This window comes from Gymnoscopelus microlampas, assembly GCF_963454915.1.
Source record: "Gymnoscopelus microlampas genome assembly, chromosome: 10".
Lineage (NCBI taxonomy): Eukaryota > Metazoa > Chordata > Actinopteri > Myctophiformes > Myctophidae > Gymnoscopelus > Gymnoscopelus microlampas.
This window is the reverse complement of record NC_139947.1, coordinates 36588140-36607893: the sequence shown is the minus strand read 5'-3', so window position 1 is coordinate 36607893 and position 19754 is coordinate 36588140. Positions and strand designations below refer to the sequence as shown.

The 19754-nt window shown below is 44.6% G+C and overlaps 2 protein-coding genes across 2 annotated transcripts in view; one reads left to right on the top strand and one right to left on the bottom strand.

Annotated features, from left to right (window-relative positions):
* esyt1a (extended synaptotagmin-like protein 1a) overlaps positions 1-19754 on the bottom strand; it is a 349848-nt gene that overhangs the window by 55739 nt on the left and 274355 nt on the right. The window lies entirely within an intron of this gene.
* The window catches only part of lrp1ab (low density lipoprotein receptor-related protein 1Ab), a 197559-nt gene that overhangs the window by 15731 nt on the left and 162074 nt on the right, over positions 1-19754 (top strand). The window contains exon 2 of the mRNA XM_084069511.1: positions 1599-1721. Coding sequence (XP_083925637.1) covers positions 1599-1721 — 123 coding nt within the window. The remainder of the gene's footprint in view (positions 1-1598; positions 1722-19754) is intronic.

Below are 19754 nucleotides of genomic sequence, written 5' to 3'. Positions count from 1 at the left end.
ACTTCTGGTGATTAGTAGTTTTCGTTCCCTACCTAAAAGCGTCTGCTAAATGACTGTAATGTAATGTAATGTAATGAGTGTTGTAGATAGGCTATTTTCATAGGCTATTTTCACAACGTTTGCCTCTTTCCTACGTAATCTTGGACAATTTGGTATTGAAAAGGTCTTAAAAGTCATTAAATTGTAACTTTAGATACCCTGTATACTTTACTGTATGTTGGTTTGTTTACTATTGAGTGAGAAAACAATGTTGCACATTAAGCTAATCATCTGGGGACCCCCCAAAATTAATTTGGGGACCCCCCCCCCCCCCCCCGGTGGTCCCGACCCCACAGGTTGAGAACCACTGTTGTAGGGAGCTCTTTTAAAGTTCAATGTCGAGCCAGTGTTTCTTTTTTTAAGCCTCTGCCTTTATTTGATAGTATACACACAGTATACTGACAGGAAATGGGGAGTGACACGCAGCAAAAGGTCGTCGGGATCGGGACTCGATCCCGCGACGCGCTGCCTGTCAGGCTACATTGTTGTAGCCGAGGTGACCTGGACAGCTACGCCAGCAGTCTGGGCCCCCAGCCAGCAGTGTTGCCAGATTCTGTGAGAGAAACAAGCAACCAGGGTCTAGGAAAACCAGCCCAAAAGAAGCGACTATGGTTCCACATGAGCACTTTTAACATATACATCAGCTATTTGAAAATAGCAGATCTACAAGCTCACAACGCGTCGCGATGCGACGCGTTGTGAGCTTGTAGATCTGCTATTTTCAAATAAAATCTTGCGGGGGAAATTGTTAATAAGCAGATCTGGCAACGCTAGTGCCAGCCAGTGTTTCTTTCTGTACGTGTGGCTGAGCTAAACCATGTCAGCTAGTGCCAGAATACCAAGCGGGTCATGGAGGCTGTGTGGCGCAGCCACCCCTTGCGGCTCACCTCAACAATCTCTGCTGACTCTCACGACGCGCATGCAGGCAAGGCAATATCCACAGGGTTCAGACAGTGATTGAATGCTCAGTTTATGTCTGTGAGATGTGTGAAAGGGCCTCTGTGGCTGAAAAAAAAGCTGAAAAACATCTACAGAGCAATAAAAAAAAGAAAAGCAGAAAAAAAGTTTCAATCTTAAGAGGAGACAACAAACAAACGTTTGAACTTAAAAGGGCCCTGTGTGTCTTTCTAGCAGACGTGTAGTTGGTTGGTTTTCTGAATAGGGCGTCCCTGTAGTTCTTTTGATGCAAAATGTAGTGGTGAACTTGGGCTGACCCTTTGCGTGTCACTTTGCCCTGCTGGGCAAAAGATCTACTTCCCTTCGGGCCGGGGAAAAAAAATTCCAGTCAGGATCCTGAATAGAACTAGACTGTTTGTTGACAGGCTTTGAAAAAAAAAAAAAACAGGGCAAAAAAAGAAAGAAAATAGATAGTTTTGCAGGGCTTTGGGGCGAAATGTCATTTCCATTCACTGGCGTGTAGTGGATGTGGGGTGGGGTGGGGGGTGTTAAGGGTTTGAATTCCTTTTGACCACTGTTCGTGAGTCAAAAGCAGTTCCCATCGCAATTGGCTTTTATTTGATGACTCATCATCATCTTTCCCCTCCTTCTTTTTTTTTCAGCTCCCAAGACCTGCAGCCCTAAGCAGTTTGTATGTAAGGACCAGGTGACCTGTATCTCCAAAGGCTGGCGCTGCGACGGAGAGAAAGACTGTCCAGATGGATCAGACGAATCGCCAGATATCTGTAAGTACGCCTGGAATAAACATCTATTTTTCAGCAGGCTCCCTTGTCACCTTTTCCCATGCTTTTGGGCTTATTATAGGGCAGGCTGTTTTTTTTGCCTATTCATATTTCACGAAGATTAATCTTTTGCATTTCAACCTTCTTTTAAAAATACATTTTCCCCCCAAAATGTCACAGAGCTAAAGGTCAGGGTTGACTCGGTTGATATTTTCCACATATTGAGAAGCATATTACATATGCATATATGGCATCACTACCTACCTCTAGACACGGCCAGTTTAAAAGCTACAATCCAGGTCTTATTTGAGTAAATAAAACATTATTTAACCAATATGTATGGTACAGTATGTTAAACTAGTGCATCTGCTGTGGTTGGAGATGGTCTTCCTACTCTTTGTGAGAAATGGCAACCCTGGTGTCGGGTATAGGACACTGACTGGTTGACACAGTGTCAATAAGGTTATTTAAAGCAGATACCACTGGATTAGACCGGGGGTCTTCTTCAACAGGGGGTCCGGGACCCCTAGGGGGTCCTCAGAGTTACTACAGGGGGGGCCACCAAATCTTTGTGTGATGGAAACCTTTTTTTTTTACATGAATCACTTTCAGCCCAGCATCCCTTTTCTGTGGGGAACATTAGCCGAAAATAGTCGGATCTACAAGCTACAAGCAACATCAACATGAATCCAACATGCCCTGATGACAGTGCTGTCAAACAAGTCTATGAAGCTGTCTATGTCAGTGGTTCTCAAACGTGCCAAGGACCCCCAAATAGACACTTATTAGACCGCGGACCTCCATTTGAAAAGATAAGCCTGGGACCCCCATAAGAGAAGATTTTCACGGCTCTCTAGCAGTGATTTCAAGTCAACCATTTTAATTTCAAAGATCCCCAGTTTGACATGCATTAGGCTACGGACCCCCATTTAATGCCATGTATGTCTCTGGGACCCCAATTCATATTGTAAAATCAATGTTAATTTAACTCTGAGAGTGTACAAATGGAACCAAATGGACCCGTTAGGTTCCATTTGTACACTCTCAGAGTTACAGACCCATAAGGGTCCATTTGGTCCCTGTCCATCATGTAGCTGGGGACCCCCTGGAACCCCCTCAAGTACCCCTGGGGGTCCTCGGACCCCACTTTGAGAACCAATGGTCTATGAAATCTATGAAAAAGTTTAATCTGCAACATGATTTTATACAATGTGTTGTGGGGGTCCCTGCTTCATCTCCCTCTCAGCTACGGGGTCCTTGGCCTTAAAAAACGTTTGAAGACCCCTGGATTATACTCTAGAAGCGCCACCATCTTTATTGCAGTTTGGACATCGTTGCAATGTGACCCCTCTCCGTCGGGAGAGACATAAAACTTGATAAAAGAGACATACAGACTTTGATATGTGCTGGCCTGAGGTAGAGGTCAGGGTATGGCCTTTTTCAATGAAGGTCACAGGGTTATATAACGTGTGCCCTGGCTTCTCTGGTGAGCTATAGCTCTAATTACGCAGCCATGTTTAGTCTGGCTGTTCGGGGGGATATGTCTGCACTTGTCTGGAAGTCTTGAGGGAATCTGTGTGGTCCCAACAACGAGTATTGTCCCCGCCGCCCGCCGCCGCACACATCTGCCAACCTACCCTTTATGCTGCCATATGATCCATAAACTCTCCCTGGCAGAAACAAAACAATCTCTCTGTTTATGTGGAGGCGCTAATGGCCATTTTAAGTGTCTGAATGTGCCACACCTAGCATCTGTCATGCAGCGGAGATTCTCACAGTCGTGCGATGGCGATTGGCGATGAGCAACGGAGACTGGCAAGCGGCTGTTATTACCAGAGTGACGGCCATTAACCATCAGCAGATGGGCGTTGGGTTCGATGTGTGAAATAGCTCGGGGTAATAAATTGTGTTATGTTTCTGTGTTCACAGAGCCATTAAACATGAACCGTAGGTGTTGGAATTTACAAAGTTGAATTTATTTGGATTCTTCCTCCGCACACACACGTCATCTATACCAGGGGTCTCCCTAGCTGAGAAAGAGATGAAGCAGGGACCCCCTACTACTCTATATTGTATAAAATTGAAAGTTTTTTTTTTACTTAGTCTGCTCTTTTTTCCATTTAGATTCTAGACCTAGAGCCTCTTTGCCAAAAATAGTAGATCTACAATCTACAAATGAGAGCTTGTAGATCTGCTTGTAGAGCTTGTAGATCTGCTATTTTCGGCTAATGTTCCCCTCAGAAAAGGAATTCTAGGGTTCAAGTGGTTAATGTAAAAAAACAAAATCCTATCACACAAAGATTTAGCGTACCCCCTGTAGTAGCTCTGGGGACCCCCTAGGGGTCCCGGACCCCCTGTTGAAGACCCCTGATCTATACTATTCTCCTCGAGGCTCAGGAGTTTCGTTGTGTTCCGTCTCTCTGTTCAGAGATGTCCAATTTTTCACAGTTCAGCCTCCGAGCGGTTCATTTCAAACATTTGCTGCTTCGGTGCTAAAATGCGTTGCTTGGGAGATGAATAAGAAAGATTCATTTGAATGTCAAATGTACTGTGCTCTATTTACTCCTGCCGTACGTGATGCTGTATGTTTTACTCAAAATGTAAAGTTTACTGAGTCTTCTGTACAAACCAGATTTTCTTTCAGCCTCTTTCAACCTGGCATCCCCATTTTGGGGGGAAATGGGGATGCCAGGTTGATGCCAGGTCATTATTGGCAAAATCTTTAATCATTATTGGCAAAAATATAAAGAAATGTTAGAAATTTGCAAATATAGTAGATCTATAAACTCACAATGAGTCGTAATGCGACACATGAGCTTGTAGATCGACTAAGTATATATAGGGCTTTAGTAGTTAGTAGTACTTTTCTTTCTTTATTTGTAATCATAAATCTGTGAACCAGGAAGAACTTCATATACGACACGTTTAGCCCATAACATTCTGTCAACCTGTCGCTCCTCAATTTCACTCCTATTCTCCCGAGTAATAATTGAAGGGAGTGAGATTTCCATGCCACTTATGTTGTTTGCTGACACAGACAATGGTGTGATTCATCTTGCCCAAGAGAACAGCGTGGAGAGCAGTGCATATGACTACTAGAACATCAAGATCTGTTCTGCTCAATTAGACACTTCTCGTGGCTTTGAGGCAATCGCCATGAATATCGGTTAGTTCAATTAACGCACGTCTTTACTCTGTAATGGTACGTTATGTAGCCTTTAGTCTAACAAGCTGCTGTCAAAAAGGCGAGGTTCGTTTTAAACACTCTTAACCCTGACGTCACTATTTTGGGTTTTTGTTACAAAGGTTAAAGTACTATATTCTGATAGTAATCGTTGCTACAAAGCGTTTATTCGGTCACAGGGGTCTCTCCAGCTCTTTAGTAAACAGAATAATAGTACATTTTCAGGTAGGTGACAAAATGTAAGCCAATCAGGAGAGAGCGCTGAAAATGTATTTTCTGTTTTATAAAGAGCTGGAGAGACATGGGAGACTCCTTTTTACTGAACAAACACTCTATAGCAATGAGTACTATCAGAATATAGAGCTATTTAACACTTATTTTAACCAAAGTAAATCACTTACCCTACCTTTTTAAAGTGGTTAAGGATAATGATGAAAGACAGAGAGACAAACTATGATTTTCTCCACTCAATCCTCCCCGTCTATCTATCCATCCATTAACCATGAGACTGAGGGTGTTTCTGAATGGGAGGCTGAAGCCAGGCTGAGGCTGCAGTGCAGAGGGAACTGTACCAGTATATACAGGAGAGATGCAGTAGAGTTTGGATTGGTCTCTCTGAAAGGTTATTAAAGACCTTCATTCTCAGGCGGAAAGCCCTGCTGTTTTCCTGCCTTGGCTTTTCCATTCAGGGGGGTTTTAAGCAGCTTGCAGGTCATCAGACCAACCCCCCCTCCCTCCCCTCTTCCACTGGAAGGCAACAGCATGAAACACACTCCTTCCAGCAGACTATGAACACGTAAAAGGCTAGTTTAACCCTTTAAGACCCGAGGCCGATTCTGAAAATGTCTTTTGAATCCTAGCTTTTGTTTCTGAAAAAACGTACGTTTGCTATATGAGTGTTGCTGAAATTTTTTCATGTCAAGGACCCCCAAAATTATATGGATTTGGCCACGGACCCCCATCTCAAAATATTTTGTCCCCAGGGACCCCCCCAGAAGCAAAAAATCACACCCAGTGTGAAGTGAGCGGTGCTATTTATGAGGTATTAATTTCATCATGCATATCGGTAGCCAATCACAGCACGTCCTGCGAAGTGACGTGCTTACATTTTTTACATTATTATTAATTTCATCATGCGTCTCGCTAGCCAATCACAGCGCGTCTGCGAAGTTTGAAGTTAATTTCATCATGTGTCTCGCTAGCCAATCACAGCGCGTCTGCGAAGTTTGAAGTTAATTTCATCATGCGTCTCGCTAGCCAATCACAGCGCGTCTGCGAAGTTTGAAGTTAATTTCATCGTGCTTCTCGCTAGCCAATCACAGCGTGTCTGCGAAGTTTGAAGTTAATTTCATCATGTGTCTCGCTAGCCAATCACAGCGTGTCTGCGAAGTTTGAAGTTAATTTCATCATGTGTCTCGCTAGCCAATCACAGCACGTCCTGCAAAGCTTAGCCTATGGGCGTGTTTTCCACAGCATGGCGTCACAGCGAAAGACAAATTTTCACGACGGAAAGAAAAACTTTCGCCACGGATGGGTCCTAAACCCTCTTATAGGAGTGGTTGCACCGCTCAAAAATATTATTATTATTATTTTGTATTTAAGATCTGTCTCACCTTTGACGCGTTATGGGCCCAAGTGACACTTTGTGGAAAGTATCATTTATAATAATAAGATGTAGTCTAATAATAACAGCGTGGATTCCATGTGGTTCTCGGACGTCATCGTGTGTCAGTCCACAGCATGATGTCAGTCACACTGTAGCCCCTTACAGACGCACAGAACCTCTTCTAGAGACCAGTGGTTCTCAACCTGTGGGTCTGGACCCCCAGGGGGGGTCCCTACATGATTTGGGTGGGGGTCCCCAGATGACAGTGAAGGGACAATTTAAGGGCCTTTTAATACCTCAAAAAATAAAAAAGACCATTACTGCATCAAAAGTAATCAACCCATACTATAAAAACTGATCAAACATTGCCCAAATTGTCAAATGATATAAGAAAGAGGCAAGAATTGTGAAAATAGCCGATCTACAAGCTTGTGAGCTTGTAGATCGGCTATTTTTCACAATATTTATCTGTGGAACCGAGTCAAACAAAATGTAATGCCTCAACTCCTACAATTCATGTGCTTGTCAGGGTGTGTGTGTGTGTGTGGGGGAGTCCCCAGTTCAAATACGATTATTTGGGGGGGGGGGGGGGGGGGCCTCTAGAACCCCTGTTCTAGAGACGCCTCGCCCCCTGAGGAACCACGCCATAAACGACTAGAAAGTTCCACACGGGCTCCAGACTGGCTTCCAACTGAAGTACTGATGTCATATTGAAGATCTCCAGACTGCATGGCCTCCTGAGTTCTCTGAATGGAACTTCCCATAGCCTGGAGGGACGGGGGATCTGAGATGTGATAACTTAACAAAAATAACATAGTTGTGTCGTTGATTGATTTGAAAGGAATATTTTGGAATTCGGTTCCTTCGCCTGCTGGCGGTCTGTCTGTCTGCGCCAAGAGATTTGACACACAGGGGTGAACACATAATCTCCACCCCTGGCGGAGATACTAATTATCGTCATGGCAGTCTGGGGATCAGTTGTATAAACCCCCCCTGATGCAGGATGTAACGTCCCGTATTCAATTGTTTGTATTTGTTTTACCGTCTTGTTTGCTTAATACACTCCGAAGGTCTAAAGATGGCCACATAACCCTAGGCTAACTTTTTTAAATCAGTTTTTAAAAACGGAGCTTATTTAAAAAAAAAAAACATGGATGCAAACAAAATGCTCTGCTCTGCTCCACAGTTTTCGTTCAGACATGCCCTCTGACCACAGTCTGTGTGTGTGTGTGTGTGTGTGTGTGTTAAATGTTGATGGGAATCAGAGTGGTGCACGCATGCTACTATAATTACAACATTATCTCCAGTTCAAGTTAATTACTAACCAGCAGCTTGGCTTCCAAGGTATGCCCTCACCCAGATTTCACAAGGCAAACACACTTTTGTCTCAGTGTTTTCTCTCCCGAGTCGTTTTTTATTTCCGTCTCTCTCCAGCGTCGTCGTCGTTCTCCTCCTGATCTCCCGCTCTCTCCTTCCTCTGGCTGTTTTTTTTTTGTTTTTTTTAAAGATTTGTTTTGCCGTTTTCTGCCTTTAATCCTTTAAGACCTGGAACGCATCTGTGTCACTTTTTCATTTGAGCTAAAAAGCATTATTTTACACTTTGGATATTATTTTACACTTTGGCACCGAGTGCCGTGCTACGAGCTTGTAGATCTGCTATTTTTGAAAAATTGTGAAAATGTGTGCAAATCTTTGAATATATATTGTTTAAAGCGAACATTTTTGACTCAAATCATTGCTTCTGGGGGTCCCTGGAACAAAATATTTTGAGATGGGGGTCCGCGGCCAAATACATACACATTTTGGGGTCCTTGACATGAAAAAGTGTGAGAGCCAGTGACATAGCAACACAAATATTTTCAGAAAACTGTTTCTACATTTTGTAGAATCGGAACCTCAGGCATGATAGTACACAGTGGAGTTTGACAGGAAACAGGGAGAGGAGAGACAGGAGGAGTGACACACGGCAAAGGTCGTCGGGATTAGGATTCGAACCCGCCGCGGCACGCTGTCAAGGCTTCATTAGAAGCCTATATTATGTGGTATGCAGCCTGGACCGCTAGGCCAGCGCTAGCCCCCCCCATCCCCCCTTCCTCTTGGCTGTTGGCTGTGGTTTTATCTTTGTACAGGATCACCCTGCGGTCTGGCCATCCGGTAAATCAGAGATTGTGACAGTGCAGGCAGCGCTCGCAGCCAACCCGGTGCTTTTGGGATTTCTTTTAAGTAGGCCAATATATCATCTGAAAAGGGCACTCATTGTGGAGGAATAAAAAAAATGTTCAAGTAACCATTGGGAACCGGGGCTATATGCTTCTTCACATCTTAATCCACAAGTTCTGCCGATGAAACTTGCCAACTATCCATACACCGAAAACCTGTTGGCACGAGCTAGATTTGCTGTGATGGAAGAAGCACTCACATGTTTTACTTAAGTAAAAGTGTCAATACTGCAATGTTCTGCAATGTAGATAGATATACTCTGTTACAAGTATCGATACTGCAATGTAGATAGATATACTCTACAAGTAACAAGTAAAGTCCCCTATTCAAAATGTACTTAAAGGTAGGGTAAGTGATTTTCTTTGGTTAAAATAAGTGTTAAATAGCTCTAGTATATTCTGATAGTACTCATTGCTATAGAGTGTTTGTTCAGTAAAAGGAGTCTCCTTGTCTCTCCAGCTCTTTATTAAACAGAAAATGCATTTTCGTTTCAGTTTCATTTCCAATTTTATCCAATCAGGATAGAGAACTCAATCAGGATACAGATTAAACAACTGAAATTGGAAGTGATGACACTAAGAAATGAGCAGGCAAAATTGTAACTGGAACACTATAAAAATGAAGCTTAAAAATGGGTACTTTCTCCTGATTGGCTGAGATTTTGACACCTACCAGAAAATGTATTTTCTGTTTATTAAAGAGCTGGAGAGACTCCTGTTACTGAACAAACACTCTATAGCAATGATTACTATCACAATATAGTGCTTTAACCTTTTAACAAAATACTTTTTGTTTTAAGCCAAAAATATCACTTACCCTACCTTTAAAGTAATGAAAGTAAAAGTACTCATTGTGCAGAATGTCAAAGTGAAAGAGTTCAAAATGTATACAAATATCTCTGAGAGTAGTGGAGTAAAAATATTGAAAATTGTAAAAAAGTTAGAGAAAACACCTCAAAATTGTACTTCAGGTACAGTACTTGAGTGCATGTACTTAGTTACTTTACACCACTGCTTAATCCGCAAGTCCCTCAAGAGGAAACTTCTGCCAACACAAATCCACGCACCCGAAAAATCGGTTGGCACAAGCTGCGCCGATTTGAACACGGGCCAGTTTCATCCAGAGTTAAATGCCACCTGTTTGCTTTACGACGCTCATAAATTCACCTGCCGTCATAGTGGCGGGTCTCATAAATGTGTGTGGTTTAGTCTGGCCAGGATCTTTTTGATCTGCGGCGTTGCTACCTATATATGCAGGAAGAAAGCACTCCCTTCAGTGTCATAACGTCTGGAGGCCCTAATTGCACCGTCATTCCCCCCCCAACCGTTCATTCCAGGCTGTAATTATGCTGGGGGGGAGGGGGAGGGGGGGGGGGGGGTAAAGCCAGAGAGCTCTCTGCCACTGTTGTGAAGTGGTTACATTGGATGGACACATTGGAGGCACGTCGGGCTTTGACGCACACGGCGCTCGGTGTTGCCAGGTCTGCTTATTATTATAACTAGAAGCTCGCCCCCGCTACGCGGGGGCTCGCGTCTAGCCTGCGGCCACGCCCACGTTGCGCCCGCGGCCACTTGGCAACTCATATAAGTGGCGTAGCGTCATGAGGGTCAGTGGGGCCGTGGCTCGGTCAGTGAAGACCCTGTAGTGCGGATGATATGTGGCATAGAGGGGCAGATTGTAAATCCCCAGAGGAAACATCCGTGGGCTACCATTGGTTCAGCGATGTGTGCGGTCGCCCTGCGGCCCCTCCTCCTCCACCAATGTGCAGTATTGAGAGCCCTGACGTCACAACAATTGGAGCGATGGGCACTGCACTGTGGTTGGTTAGGGTACACCTAGGGCCCAGGTAGAACCCAGTTAAAGCCTGCATGGGCAAACCCAGTTAGGACCCGCCTTGGTCCCACATAAACATGGCTAGTTGGGGCCCACCTAAGGGCCAGGTAGAAGCTACTTATAGCCTGCATGGGCATCGCAGTTGGGACTGAAGTGGATGCCGCTGACATTGCTGACATGGGGTCCATATGGTTTAGCCCACCTTGAAACCATATGGGAACTACGCTGGCATGCTGGCTGTAATGCAAACGCTGCATCATACCTGCAGTGTGTAGTTTGATGTTGTGTGTGTAGCAGATATACCTGCAGTGTGTAGATCAATGTCCATATGAAAGTCAATGCCCAGCAGTGTTTTTTTTCCCCAGCAGAGTTTCTAGTGTCTCTGTGTCTCTCTGGAAGAGGTTGCACATGAACTCTGCAGCCGCACTGAGGCGCTCCAACACAAACACTCTGACATTAAGCTGCTTCACACAACAAACATCAGCACCACGCTGCTGTTTGTCCAAAAGACACAATATCTCCTCTCCCACCGACGTCATGTGTTCATTTATCGACAGCCGTACAGACTCCTTTTGACACATTTTACCTCGTTTATCCAGCTCTCACTGACTCTCCACATCGGGCTGTTATTTTGCTGCGATCAAGTCAACGATGTGAGAGATTAGCTATCACAGACGGACGGACAGGGGGTGAAACATAGTCTTGCGCCATGCCTTTCGGCCTGGCGGAGACAATAAAAAAACGAAAGTAAAGGAAATGGCCATTTCTGCAACAGAAGTAGTCAACAAACTATACTATGAAAACATGGGCCACATTGGCAAAGAATGTAAGAAAGAGGCAATCATGTAGAAAATAGCCGATCTACAAGCTTACAAAGCCTCTCAACGTGAGGCGTTTCGAGCTTGTAGATCGGCTATTTTCACAATATTTACTTGTGGAACGGAGTCAAACAGAATGGGGGGGTCCCAGATCAAGTACGTGTATTTGGGGGGGGGGGGGGGGGGGGGGGGGCGGCGTGAAAGGGTTGATAAGCACTGCTCTAATCGGAGCGAAATTATCTGAAATTACTACATGACCATAATGCAGCCTAACATGCGTTGCACGGGGCGGTCCTGCCATTACGTTAGTTACTGTAGTTGCTGTGGAGCTACATAGTTCTCCAGAAGACACACACAAACATACACCATCTACAATGGACGAACTGAGCAGCAATATTGACATTCACCACACGAACGTGCATTGTTGACAAAGTGATTGCACAGCCGCTGCAGGCATGACAACCACGTTAGCGTTAGCGACATGGCAGCTATCACAGCGCCCTGTCCGTCGTGCTGCAACTGCCTGTGATGGCTACAGCAGTAACAGCAAGCTGTCTGCGATGCCATTGTCTGGAGACTGCTCTTAGCGTGACACGACCAATGAGAGTGAGCGCTGTAGTTGTTGCTAAGATACGGTGGCGTCTCTGCCCCATAGCTTGTAGATCTCTCACACATGATTGGCGTAGGCTGCGTTGCCAGGTCTGACTTTGTGTCTAAGCAATGGTCGGCTTATTTTTGCGCGCCTTTGGAGAAGCCCCTGACTGCAGCCCGCAGATCGGGGCGGGGCTTCTCCTAGGAGGAGTGGGCGGGGTTATGGAGGAGGAGTGGGTGGGGTTTAGGGAGGAGGGGGCGGGGCTCCGTGACTGTTCACTTTTTTCTTTTCAAAACTTTATTGAACACTGTTACAAATCAATGTTACTTTATGGATAAGTCTTGTTTATTATTTTACAATGAACGTGTTTTTCCAGTGGTAACCTATTTATATCATTGATATATTAAATAAGTTTGAAGAGGCTTAATGGTGATTATTTAGTGAATTATGGACAATTTGTTTGTTTTAACAGAACGTTTTATTAAATTAGTTTGAAGAGGCTTAATGGTGATTATTTAGTGAATTATGGATAATTTGTTTGTTTTAACAGAACGTTAATAAAATGTTTTCGCGATAATATATTTGTGTCTCTATAATATTAATATGTGATATATATATAATAATATATAAAGATGCCTGCCGCCCAAGGCTATATCCAAAAAAATCTTCTAAGTACAAAGCACCACCAGGTCCCTGCGGAGGGGGGTCCCCTCCACCCAGCCCCGTACCCAGGATCGGGGTGCCTTGGTCTGGGTAGAGAGGGACCCCCGAAGGGGGTCTCCTGGTTGTTTTTGAAAAATACAAAAATTATTCAAAGTACAAAGTACCACCAGGTCCCTGCGGAGGGGGGTCCCCTCCACCCAGCCCTCTACCCAGGATCGGGGTGCCTTGGTCTGGGTAGAGAGGGGGGTCCCCTCCACCCAGCCCTCTACCCAGGATCGGGGTGCCTTTGGCTGGGTAGAGAGGGACCCCCGAAGGGGTCCTCTGGTTGTTTTTGAAAAATACAAAAATTATTCAAAGTACAAAGTACCACCAGGTCCCTGAGGAGGGGGGTCCCCTCCACCCAGCCCTCTACCCAGGATCGGGGTGTCTTGGTCTGGGTAGAGAGGGGGGTCCCCTCCACCCAGCCCTCTACCCAGGATCGGGGTGCCTTTGGCTGGGTAGAGAGGGACCCCCGAAGGGGTCCTCTGGTTGTTTTAGAAAAATACAAAAATGATTCAAAGTACAAAGTACCACCAGGTCCCTGCAGAGGGGGGTCCCCTCCACCCAGCTCTCTACCCAGGATCGGGGTGCCTTGGTCTGGGTAGAGAGGGGGGTCCCCTCCACCCAGCCCTCTACCCAGGATCGGGGTGCCTTTGGCTGGGTAGAGAGGGACCCCCGAAGGGGTCCTCTGGTTGTTTTTGAAAAATACAAAAATGATTCAAAGTACAAAGTACCACCAGGTCCCTGCGGAGGGGGGTCCCCTCCACCCAGCCCTCTACCCAGGATCGGGGTGCCTTGGTCTGGGTAGAAAGGGGGGTCCCCTCCACCCAGCCCTCTACCCAGGATCGGGGTGTCTTGGTCTGGGTAGAGAGGGGGGTCCCCTCCACCCAGCCCTCTACCCAGGATCGGGGTGCCTTTGGCTGGGTAGAGAGGGACCCCCGAAGGGGTCCTCTGGTTGTTTTAGAAAAATACAAAAATTATTCAAAGTACAAAGTACCCCCTCCGCAGGGACCTGGTGGTACTTTGTACTTTGAATATTTTTTGTATTTTTCAAAAACGACCAGACCAAGGCACCCCAATCCTGGGTAGAGAGCTGGGTGGAGGGGACCCCCCTCCGCAGGGACCTGGTGGTACTTTGTACTTTGAATAATTTTTGTATTTTTCAAAAACAACCAGGAGACCCCCTTCGGGGGTCCCTCTCTACCCAGACCAAGGCACCCCGATCCTGGGTACGGGGCTGGGTGGAGGGGACCCCCCTCCGCAGGGACCTGGTGGTGCTTTGTACTTAGAAGATTTTTTTGGATATAGCCTTGGGCGGCAGGCATCTTTATATATTATTATATATATATCACATATTAATATAATAGAGACACAAATATATTATCGCGAAAACATTTTATTAACGTTCTGTTAAAACAAACAAATTATCCATAATTCACTAAATAATCACCATTAAGCCTCTTCAAACTAATTTAATAAAACGTTCTGTTAAGTGTTCAATAAAGTTTTGAAAAGAAAAAAGTGAACAGTCACGGAGCCCCGCCCCCTCCTCCCTAAACCCCACCCACTCCTCCTCCATAACCCCGCCCACTCCTCCTAGGAGAAGCCCCGCCCCGATCTGCGGGCTGCAGTCAGGGGTACTTGCGCCTTTGGGCTCGTTTGCATTGTGCACACGGCAGCGCTTGTTTAGCGTACGTCAGCGCGACGTGGCAACTGACGTGGCAACGTGAAAGGTGATTGGCTGGTGAAAAGAAACACCCGGACGTGAATTTTGTGTTGGCGAAGTGATTTGCATAAGTATTGGAGCATAATGCGTTTGATATTAATTGTACATCCTGCAAGTACAGTGATGGGATGCGAAGCAGCTGGTGTCACAGGCAGAATATTGAGGAATTTTGGGGGAAAATGTGGAGTTAGTTGGGCCATGTGTCTGCTTGGCAATTGAGCACATACACTCGTGTACACTCCATGACTGTGGCCGTCAATTATGGTAGCAAGATACCCCCCAAGATTTGGTTTGAAATTTGCAGAACTACAAGCTTGTAGATCTGCTGTTTTCAAATAGCTGGTGTATATGTTTAAAGTGCTCATGTTGGCCCATAGTGGCTTCTTTTGGGCTTGTTTTCCTAGACCTGGTTGCTTGTTTCTCTCACAGAATCTGGCAACACTGACGGTGCTCGAGGTGGCGGCTGGCTGATGATGCCAAGCGCTCGTTGTTGTTGTGTCTCGTAGGAAGGGACACAGTTCATGGGTCCAGATTTGGTTACGTTTTCTATCCTCTCAGAGTTACAAGAAAAAGCCTGGGTTTACTGTGTAAAAAGCCTCGGTTTCAGCCCATGGACAGACTAATATAAAGTTTATTGACATTTTTACAGTTTTTACAAAACTACGGTATGATGATTTTTATGACATGGCTCCGTAGGAGGCGCCATCTAAAAATGAGTCTTGTCTGTGAGTCTGTGTGTGTGTGTGTGTGTGTGCGTGCGTGCGTGCGTGCGTGTGTGTGTGTGTGTGTCTGTCTGGGGCTGATTTGGCAAACTGCTGGACAGATCAGTGGTAAATTCATTGTGCACACTGCCGGTCGGCCACCAAAGTAACTCTACACCTACTTTTTTTGTCAAATATATATTATATTTTTTGAAATATTTAAATCTTTAATGGAAGTCAATGGCCGTCAGATATGGGCCGAAACCATGCTCAAATATGGTGTCATAGATATGTCATAGATGTGCCAGGGGTCCTTGGGGGGTGCGTCCCCAGCAAAAGTAGTTAATACTGTGTACTGTAGCGTCACAATCATTGTAACCACTTTAACCATATTTACTGAAGTTAGCCCATTAAGACCGGGAGAAGCGTCTGTGTCACTTTTATATTTGAGCTAAAAAGCATTATTTTACACTTTGGCTATTCAAAAATAGCAGATCTACAAGCTCATAGCGCGGCACCGAGTGCCGCGCTATGAGCTTGTAGATCTGCTATTTTTGAAAAATCGGAAAATGTGTGCAAATCTTTGAATATATATATTTTTTAAGCGAACATTCTCAATCCTTTGCTTCTGGGGGTCCCTGGAACAAAATATTTTGAGATGGGGGTTCGCGGCCAAATACATATACATTTTGGGGTCCTTGACATGAAAACGTTTGAGAACCACTGACATAGTAGCATAAGTTTAAAAAAAAAACAGTTAGGATTTAGAAGACATTTTGTAGAATCGGCCTCAGGTCTTAAAGGGTTATGCTATTCAAAACTAGCAGATATACAAGGTCATAGCGCATCACTTTGTGCCGCGCGTGCAAATCTTTGAATATATATATATATTTTTATTTTTAAAGCAAACATTTTGAACTCAAATCTTTACTTCTGGTGGTCTCTGGCACAAAACATTTTCAGATGGGGGGTCTGCTGCAGCCAGATACATATCAATTTGTGGGTCCTTGAGTTGAAAACGTTTGAGAACCGTTGTCATAGATGACGACTGTCTTTATAGTTGCCACGAGAAGTCCAAGATCCGCATGGAAGCTGTGCCCGCGTCATTAGACCCTCCCTGTCTTGGTTTTTCCTCTGTGAATCGGAGCATGTGCACACGGGGAGGTGCATGTGTGTGCATGCATGCAGCTATAATGTGCACAGGGCTACTACGCCAGTTGTTATCATCATAAATGAATAGGTGAGGGCTCTGGCAGGTTGCCAGCTTACTGTATATACGGGGTTATCATGGTCCTCTGGCCTCCCAGCGTGTCTTTTCTATATCGCCCAGCCTCCCCTGTGCACACTCAGATAACCATCAGCAAGCATCTGCACAGGCTCCCTGTCTGCAGGTGTGACCCTGTCACCCCCTCGCCCCATGGACCGCAGTGTGTTCCCTTTGCCGAGTGTCTTCAAACGGTTTAACAACTTAAAACCCTATACTTTGTTGACCGGAGTCCCCCAGGGCTCTATACCAAGCCCCCCTCCTGTTTTCACTCCACACTAAATATCTTTGCCGGAAATAGCTGATCTACAATCTCTCACTTGAGCTTGTTGATCAACTATTTTCACCCGAATGTTCGCCTCCCACCCCCCTCCCCCAGAATAGGGACGCTAGGGTTCGAATGGTTTTAAATGATCCAATGATCATCGCAATTGCACACAGGCTGAGGACTCAGGAAGTGGCTGACTCAGGGAGCAGCAGGTTGGCTTCTAAACAAGCCCGACGATGGGTTGTGCTTCTGGCGATACTGCTGCTTATTAATACCTGCAGGCAGTCTTTGTGCGTTACCGTAAGCAGTGATAAGTTAATGAGGGGATGAGGGTGTATGGGAGTGTAGAGTTTTTTTTTGCTTCCTTCATAGATATTGCGCAGAATAAATAAAAAAAAACGGTAAAACAGTGGTGCCTATAGAATGACCACAGCTGAAGATCTCACTCATGTTGCATTCATACCAGCAAGCGACAAAGCGACAGCCTACAAAGCCATTTTCAATGGATTTCAGCAACATGAAGATACAAACTGACGTCCACTGACTGGTGGAACTGAAAAAAAAGGAAACATATGATTGATTGAAGCTTCACTGCGTAGTGAAGCGTCAATCAATCATATGTTTATATGTTCCACCATTTCCAGTCCTCTCTCCAGACAATTCCTGCCTGTAATGGGGGGAAAACAAATTGTTGTGGTCTGCCAGTTACCTTGAGACCTGAAGCCGATTCTACATGTCTCCTAAATCCCAACAGTATTCTGAAAAACGTATGTTTCTATATCAGTGTTGCTCAATCTTTTTCATGTCAAGGATCCCCAAAATGATATGTATTTGGCCGCCGACCCCCATCAAAATATATTGTTCCAGGGACCCCCCAGAAGCAAAGATTTGAGTTAAAAATGTTCGCTTTAAAAATATATATATTCAAAGATTTGCACACATTTTCACGATTTTTCAAAAATAGCAGATCAACAAGCTCGTAGCGCGGCACTCGGTGCCGCGCTATGAGCTTGTATATCTGCTATTTTTGAATAGCCCAAAGTGTAAAATAATGCTTTTTAGCTCAAATCTAAAAATGACACAGTTCCAGGTCCTAATGGGTTAACCCAATAATAATAATTTCCTCATTGCTCCCACACAAGGACATGCATACGCTGTGACGTGAACCCGCATATCGAGCAACACTTGAACGGCGACTCTGCGACAGGGTAGCTGGACCAGGCTTGGTCGTTTTGTATCGTTTGTCGTTTTGTATCGTCTGCTAGTGTTGCCCAGGTGCACCAGGGCTCCACATGGGATTGGTCAGGTGTGGGGCCAGAAAGATGTATGTCATAATTAAAGTTGTCTGGTTGTTGTTGTTGTTGCTGTAATGTGTAATGGGTTCACTTCATATATTCCCTCTTGCTGAGCTTGCATTTTAGTACACTACACAGGAGTCCCTGTGGAGGCTGTCCGTTTTTTTCTCCCTGAGAGAAAACAAAAATACTAGGAAAGGGCTTCACCTACAACAGATTAGGATCAGAGAGCAGAAGTAAATGTGTTGGAACATCTTGCACTGTAAGCTATTTCCGTCTGTTTTGCCAGTTCTGCATCAGCAGAAGCCAACGTCTTTATTCCCTTCTTTTCTGTTCCTTATTTCCCTGCTGCGTGCGGTTGGGATGGATAGTGGAAGATAATGTAATGAGGCCGTGACATTTCAAAACAATAACCGAGTGCGAGGTTGACAGACGGTTTAAATAATAGTTCACTTGCTGACTCAAATGTCGTGACAGTTGACACCTCCACGAAATTATCTTTGTGGAAAGGAAGTTGTATGTCGTTGCTGTCTGTCGGGTGGAAACCGTGTATGTGCAAAACCGTTCCTTTTTTATTATTATTTAAAAATAATTGAAAAAATATTGAAAAATAGTCATTCTACATGCTCGCAACGCGTCGCTTCGCGGCACGTTGTGAGCTTGCAGATCTGCTATTTTCACTACTTTTGTGTGACGCTCTTGTGTGATGAAGAAGGGCATTCATTTACGAAAAAAAACAAACATAAAAAGGTTGAAATATGGAGATACAAGGTTTCTGCCTGACAGCAACGATATTAGGGATGCATATAGGGATTAGCTGTCATTGTTTTTGAACCCTTTTTCTAATACTGCTGTTAAATTTTGCATCATTCTGTTTGCTCTTTAGTTTGCATGCATACCGCTTTCTTTAACCCACTTAGACCGGGAAAGAATGTGTGTCATCTTTTGATTTCTTTGGGCTATTCAAAAATAGCAGACATACAAGCTCATAGCTATGAGCTTGTATGTCTGCTATTTTTTGAAAAATCCTGAACATTTGTGCAAATCTTTGAATATATATATATATTTTTAAAGCGAACATTTTTAACTCAAATCTTTGCTTCGGGGGGATTCTACAAAATGTCTTCTAAATCCTACAGTTTTTTGAAAAACGTATGTTTCTATATCAGTGGTTCTGTCAAGTTTTTCATGTCAAGGACCCCCAAAATTATATATATTTTGCCCACGGACCCCCATCTCAAAATATGTTGTGCCAGGGACCCCCCAGAAGCAAAGATTTGAGTCAAAAATGTTCTCTTTAAAAAAGAATATATTGAAACATTTTCAAAAAAAAAATCAAGATTTAAAAAAAAATAGCAGATCTACAAGCTCATAGAGCGGCACTTGGTGCCGCGCTATGAGCTTGTCGATCTGCTATTTTCGAATAGCCAAAGAAATCTTAAAATGACACAGAAAATGCGTTCCCGGTCTGAATGGGTTAAAACAGAATGCGCTGTGTCACAACTCTTGATTCCATCTTCTTCAACACAGTTCTCTCTCTCTGGAAAAGGACTGTGAAAGGACTGAGGACAAGAATCCCTGAAGCCTGTGTGCAATTACGACGCTTGCATGAGCCACATTCATTGTGGTCGATGCCAGAGAATGGGAACAGATGTTTGAATAAGCCTCTAGGATGTAAGCACTTTCTCCGTCATGAGAAGTGCTTACCATAAAGGAATCCTTTTCATGATCCAAGGCCTTATCGCTGTCGGGTTTGGAAACCTTGTATCTCTGTAGTTATTATTTAGTCCAGGGGTCTTTTACCAGGGGGTCCTCAGAGTTACTACA